The sequence below is a fragment of the Oreochromis niloticus genome, linkage group LG6, assembly GCF_001858045.2.
Source record: "Oreochromis niloticus isolate F11D_XX linkage group LG6, O_niloticus_UMD_NMBU, whole genome shotgun sequence".
Classification (NCBI taxonomy): Eukaryota; Metazoa; Chordata; class Actinopteri; order Cichliformes; family Cichlidae; genus Oreochromis; species Oreochromis niloticus.
In genome coordinates, this window is record NC_031971.2 from 26793965 (window position 1) to 26801073 (window position 7109).

Genomic DNA, 7109 nt, shown 5'->3' on the forward strand with positions numbered 1-7109 from the left:
ATGCACATTATGTGTGTGTGTGTATAAGATGCTCTGCAGCTTTTGTTAACCACCACAGATGAATCTTGTCATTTATGTACAGCCTCAGAACAGATACCACTTCCACCCCGACACACGCTCAGTTGTTTCAATGTCTTTCTCGTAACAAGAGACCACTTTTCGTCTTAACAGCTGTGTTCTCATTGTTTGGTTCACACTGGACTTTAATTCTGAAAACGGGAGGTCGAAAAGAATAAACAAGACTTGAGCGTGGTCTGTTATCGGCTGAGCCCACAGCTCGAGTTCTGCTGATTTTTATGATGTAATTTGACAACATTTAGTGTTATCTTGGGTTCATGAGGATAATCTCCAACCCTGATTGGAGACAGAAAGTTATCAGTCAGCATACACTTTGGGTTTGTTCATTCAGAGAGTGTCTGTGCGTGACTAGGAGGAGGGAGTATGTTTAAACTTCAGAGTGAGGGGGCGTGATGAGACGGCCCTGCCCTTTAGCGCTCCTCTCCTCTTTTCTTCTTGTCACCCCACCACTTTTGATCAAAGCCGTGGTTTTCATAAATGAGACCGAAACTTGCGTGAGTACAGATGAGGAAGCAATGAACCATTTAGAAAAATCTCAGTATAGAGCTGAAAGCGATCATCATACGATTGAGTCATATTGGCGTTGCTGACACATAATGAGCCATTTTATATAATGCAGCTGAATTAATTTTACATTTGCACTTGCGCACATTTATTTTGATTCAGATGGACATTTTTAAAAAAAAATTTTTGTGAAAGCAAATAATTTTCCATAGCATTTGGAGACTTCCTTATCTGCCAATTTTGATGTTCCTGATCATATTGAGAGAGACTGGAGAGAATATAACCTATGAAGCCTGGTGCCTTCTTATGTTTCTGTGCTGTAGCGTGAAGAGCTCAGACACAGTCAAAATATTTCCACTGGTTAACCACCGGTTTCCCCCTCCCCCCCACCTCCCCGCCCTGCAGCTAGCCTGAGTTTATGATTGGGGGAAAACAAAAACCTCTGAGATTTGTCATGAGTCACTGTGGTACATACAAGGCTAACATGCAAAAGGCATGCATGTGAAAAGTGGTGGTATCGCTGCTGCTCACAAGAAGAACTCTGCACGCTGCTAGTTGGACATCAAACATGCAAACGTGTCCTTTTATGATTGTACAGATCCTCAAAGCTACTTTTCTTGTCAACTTGAATAAAATTCAAATCGGACCACCACCTTCACGCTAATGTCAGGTGCACGCTCAGATTTAGCTGTAGAGATCCCACAGTCCTATTTGCACATCTTTTAATGGTAAGAAAAAAATGCATCAGTGGGTTTCACAGGGTTTTTTTTTTTTTTTTTGGTTTTTGTTAACACCCAACAACCTGTTAAAAAAAATTCCAATCACCTGACATTTAGTGGCTTTGCAAAGACACGTCAAACGTATTTAATAACATTAAAAACCATTAGGCCTCATGCTACAACAGTGTTCAGTAAAATACACTTATTTGTCCTGTTACTTGCAAAATTCTTAACCTTTTGTCAAAAGGTATTTAGGAGGAGAACATTTAAGATAATACTGTTTATTGCAGGGACGTACTGATGAAAATTCTATAAAAAGAAGTTTACAGGCAGGTGGGAGAGATTTTTTTTTTCCTCTGAAATGTAAATACTGTAAATTATTTCACTTCAGGGAATTATCTGGGAAGGGATCGGCCTTTGGGAGATGGACTGTGCATATAAACCTCATTGTTTCAACCAAACTGAAGGCATTTCGATTAAGCAAACAGTCTTTTATGCTGGAGTAAATGAAAATTACCACCATAATTAATGGTGGTAATTTTTCCCTGGCTCTGCTTAAAACGTTTTTCTGGGGCATTGAGAAAAAAAATTTCCTTTTTTAGATTTTCCTTCCTCAAAAACATTTCGACCTTCTTGTTGACGTAATGAAGTATGAAGGACCCAGTTCAAGTAATCAGGGTTTAAGAAACAGCTGTGAGTTTGTTAACCCTGCGCTTAAGGAAACTGAGATAACCGAGTTCTCAGAGTTAACTTAAACTCTGAGTCAGTAACCATGGTAACACACTCTGTTTCCAGGTAAGAAAAATCCCAGAACGTTGATTAAATTTAAAGTTAAAGTTTGTTAAATGCGCTTCCTGGAATAAAACCCAGAGGTGCTATAGTTAATGTGCCGTGCTGCTGCCACTAAACGTGTCACGTTAAACCCCAAAAAGAAAACATGTAAACTAATTGAAGGAGGTTTGAATTAAGGAACTAAAAAAAATCTGGATCAGTAGTCAGTGTCCACCAAACTGGTCATAAACGTGTTTTTCGACTGTTAAAAATAATCAGTTCAGTATGAACATATGATCTATACTTCAGTGCAATCAGGAGAAGAACAACGTTTTTACTAGATGTTCTAACTAACTGTGCGGGCTGATGATTTTATCCAGATTAGCTGAGGGGGGGAAAAATACATCTGAACCACAGCCAGCCTACCTTTGACTAAAAACCTCCTTCTCTGTTCTCAGATCAGGCAGCTGCGGGGACAGAAGGCGACCCCCAGCTCCAGGGTCACCGGTGGAGGGGGAAGTACCAACTACCAGGATCTCTGCCTGGCCAGCCCCGCCTCCGCTGAGGGGGACTTCCTCAGCTCAGATGAGGACCTCCTTCCCAGCCCACTGCCGGCCACCGCCCTCTACCCCAGTCTTTCCGGCCAATGTCACCCGTCTCCACGCCTCGACAGCGAGGGCAGCACGGACAGCGAGGCAGAGGAGCGGGTGCAGACGCATCCGGACCCACAGCAGCTTTATGGCAGCATCGTGTGCGCCGAGGCATTGGATAACTGAGACCTGGGGAGGGTGCTGAGATCCCCCATGACCTAAAGAGACGCTGGAACTGGGATTGTAGTATCCAGTCAAGTCCTCCTCCTCGGCCTCTCCAGTCTTTATCTTTTACTTGATGCAGAAATAGTGGCATTGATTGGACCTCTGCTGATCATCACTACCTGTCGTCTCTGCTCCTCGTTACTGTCTCCAACACCTGTTTCCCACACTGTCGCTCCCTGACAAAGAGCTTACGTACAGCCTCCCTCCTCATCCCCACGTGTAACTGCGCCACAGACTGTGAAAATACACATCCATCAAAAACATGAACAAATCGCATACGAACAAAATGTACCGCTCGCTGCTCAAAATCTACCACTGGACCTGAATCTGTGACTGTGGCCACGAGTGAAAGACGAGTACACACAGAAGGAAAATCCTTCCTCCCTCTAAGTTGAGTAAAAGACATGACGCACTGTATACTCTGGCCACCACTATACGACTCTTCTCCCTGATTAGTTCAGAGTTAAATACATCCTTAACCTCCCTTTTCGCCCTCATCCATCTTCACTGCCTTTAAAAGAAACTTCTAGCCGCCATCTTGTTCACCTCTGTGTTTTTTAAAAAGAAAAAAACAAGAAAGACAGAAAGGAAAAAGAAATTTAAGTGGTGATGATTATGCGAAGAAGTGGTCCGGAGCAGGAATACGCACACATCTGTATCAAACTCTACAGGCATATCATGTAAAGGCATTCCTAAATGAACCCTTAGCATACTGAATACTTGTGTTGCCTCTGTGTGGCCTGCAGAAGGCAAGTGAGTTACATGCACAACCGTTCATGTTCACAGCAACCCACAAAAAGGAAGAAACTCAGTGTTGCCAAATCTTTTTGTTTGTTTGTTTTTTTTATGTGTTGTAATTTATTTTGATATTGTTGAATTTTTTTAATATATCTATATGAAACTTGTAGGAGTGTAGACATACTGAAAGAGGCCAAACTTTCTACACCGTCCTTTGTGCCAACTAGAGTCATCTGTCACGGGCTCACTGTGACACACGCCGAGTGCTTCAGAGACAGAAAATGTGCTGCTATGATTTCTGACTTATTTCCTCCATTATTTTATTTTTTTGTTCTGTTATTTTATTTTTGTCAGTTTTGTGAGGTTACCATCCAACCTCCAGATTAACTCTATATCGATGTAGATTACTACTTGGAGTAATGTCTAAAAAACTGAATGGTTTAACTTTGTCCCAGAAGCTTTTCAATTTTTAACACCAGACTCTGTTGGGAGTACTTCAACATATTGGCAAATGCCTTTATTCCCTGTCAGACTGAGACCGAGATGAGACCACTCTGATATCTGTGTAAAGCTACAACTAGGACGGGGTTGGCTGACTTCACGCACAGCTTTGTTTTTACACTTGAGCTTTTCTATGGATTCAAGTACGACTGCGTAGCGTTTGACAGACACGCAAAAACAATACCATTAGCAATCTGGTCACCAGTAATATCGATTATATTTGCAAATATGGACTAGTTGTCAGCAACTCAGCATACTAAACCAAGTAGCTAAGGCTGTAGCTGCTAATAAACTCTTGAGAGTACTGAAAGTCAGACTTCTTCACATTTGGACAGCCCTGAGCTTATGCTGTGCTAACCAGTTTCCATTACTTAGCTTTCATATTCAACACAGAAATGAGAGTGATTTCAGCCCCCTCATCAAATTATTCCAGGAAAAAAAGTAGATAAACCCAGGTAATCTGGCTCTTATCGCCAGTGTGGGCCGATGACTGCAGAGGGTCGTTTCCTCGGCAAAGGTCGTCAGTATCTTCACGACAGGAGAGAGCGTGGGGAGAAAAACGTTTAACATATCAAACAATATATTCTATTTAAAAAAATGGCTGTAAAATGAATGGAAACATATGAAATATACTGTGTGACAGGAACACATAGATGATATTTAAAGCTGTACTGGAGTGTGTATAGTTTATCAAACAGGGTGTTATATCTACAGAGCAGTGATCTTTGCTTTTTGCACTACAGAGAAAGACAGACTCCCAGCTTTGTGGCGCTGAGCCGTGAGAGCTGGTGTGGATTCGTGGAGTCGCGGTGGGATCATTTTTCAACATATGCATTTCTTCAGAGGGACCTTAAAGATAAAGTCTTTGTCTTGTGTTTCTTCCCTCTATGGACCAACTGTCTCTAAATCCTTTAGAGGCTTTCTGCTTCATAACAAAGCATATTTTATGTAATGCAAATCTAAAACGAGCAGAGCGTTATTGTCATCCTCTCAGAAATTAGGAAATTGAATCTTCCAGTAATGGCCTTCAAAGAACTAAAGAGGATGTCAGTTTGCCCACCATACTGTTGCAAGTAACAGCTTTTTAGTGGTCACTGATGGTTGTGGCAACTGAAATCTCAACCCTGGAATCACTGCTAAGATATTGTCAAACCAAAATGACCGTTGTACAAGCATTTCAGTTTTACAAATTTGCATCTGCTCTGTTTAGCATGAGAGTTGGACCCTTGTGTGTGGCCTGCAGAAGGCAAGTGAGTTACATGACATGAGACTTTGCATCATCTCAGACTAAATTTCATACAGAAGGTCATAATCCAAAAGATTTTTTTGATATATCGGGCCCCCTCTATAGGGATACTTTGATTTCAGTGCATTTATATAATGCAATTAGCCCTTTTTTTCATTATGGAAGACATAAAAGGCCGTTCTGTAAATGGAAAATAATCTCGATCTGTTAGAGGCTTAAAATGCGAGCAACCATGAATAATTAGATTTATCAAGAATCACACAGAGGCTATAATTTTCCTCAAATAAATGCACGGAATACCCTCATTTTTATGACTGCTTTTCATGATTTGAGGTTTAAACTGCATTAAAAGATGTATTAAAAGAAGTTTAAGCTTCTTTTAATACATTATCTTACTGCACCTTTGGGAGCAGTGTAATAATATATAACTGAAAAATTAGCTCCTAAAAATATTGGCTGAAAATTATCATTAATTTCCCTTTTTATTGATGAATTTCTGGGCATTTTGTTCAAGTTTGCACCACATCTTGAGGAAAATCTGTCTAATATTTACTTTCTTCTTCATTAATGAATTAAACATACTTCAGACTTAACTTAAACCTAACCTACCACAACTAAAATCTTTAGGATTTTATTACAGTTTGTATTTCAGTCCAAAAGAACCCCAAAAAGAAAACACAAACTAATTGAAGGAAGGTTGAATTCAAGAACTTTCCATAATTAACCAAAAATATGGATCAGTAAATTAGGGTCCATCAACACATCTGTACACAGCTGTTCAGTAATGGTGCTTCTGTTCTCACTTCTGTCTGAATTCAGCTCTTACCTACTGTGACGAAGCATTTTGATATGTTTGTAAATCAGTTTTGAATACGGTACTAGCCTTCATCCTTCGTGTTGGGTTTTTAGAATTCTCATCCGTAGCTCGTCCCGCTAACAGCGTTACACGTGAAGATGGCGATTAAACGTCACGATGTGCCATAAAAGTAGAGAGATTTACACACGTTGTTGCTTTACGTCACACTGTGTTACTCCTGAATCATCATCTTAAAACTGGAACATCCGCCACATGTTTTCCCTGATTCGAAGCAGAAAAAGAAATAAACACAGCGAGAGTTTCTCTTGTCAGATGGTGTCAGTCTGGCCTATAGTTTGTCAGTTTTATGTACTGTATGTGACGACTGTTTGAGATCCACAGCCGCATCATTCATCATCCACCCTCTCTCTCGCTCTCTTTTTCTCTCTCTCTCTCTCTCTCTTGCAGTTCAGCTGATGTTGTCAAATATATTAAATGACAGTAAAAATTATATAAAATTCCAGTATGATGGGGAAAAATACATTTCAGTGTTCTGTATCCTACGAATGATACAAAATAAACTTTGACATTGCACCTTTGCAACCGCCTGATTTCTCTGTTAAACTCGACTTAGTCGCTAACGAGAGATGCATCCGTCACCGTGCTGCATTTAAAGTGTTGCATAACAAACTGATTGTTGCGTGAGGTTAAAACACGTTAACTGCGACCACGTACTATCTTTCTTTATAAAGATGTGTTTAGTTTAAAGACTATAACATGGCAGACTACGTGTGTGAGTGAGAGGAAGGCAGGTGGAACGGTGACCATGCACAGAGCGGGACGAGTTTAAATACCTTGTGAAAGTCTAGCAAAATGCCATGTAATAGTCAAGTCACAGTATGGAAAATAAACAGGAAATGATAATATCATGATAAAATCAC

The 7109-nt window shown here is 40.4% G+C and overlaps 1 protein-coding gene across 2 annotated transcripts in view; it reads left to right on the forward strand.

The window, feature by feature from the left end:
• The window catches only part of evi5l (ecotropic viral integration site 5 like), a 39048-nt gene extending 32281 nt beyond the window's left edge, over positions 1-6767 (forward strand). For both annotated transcript variants that reach the window (XM_013268290.3, XM_013268291.3), the window contains one exon: positions 2531-6767. In XM_013268290.3, coding sequence (XP_013123744.1) covers positions 2531-2848 — 318 coding nt within the window. In that variant the 3' untranslated portion in view covers positions 2849-6767. The remainder of the gene's footprint in view (positions 1-2530) is intronic.
• Positions 6768-7109: the final 342 nt, after the last annotated feature.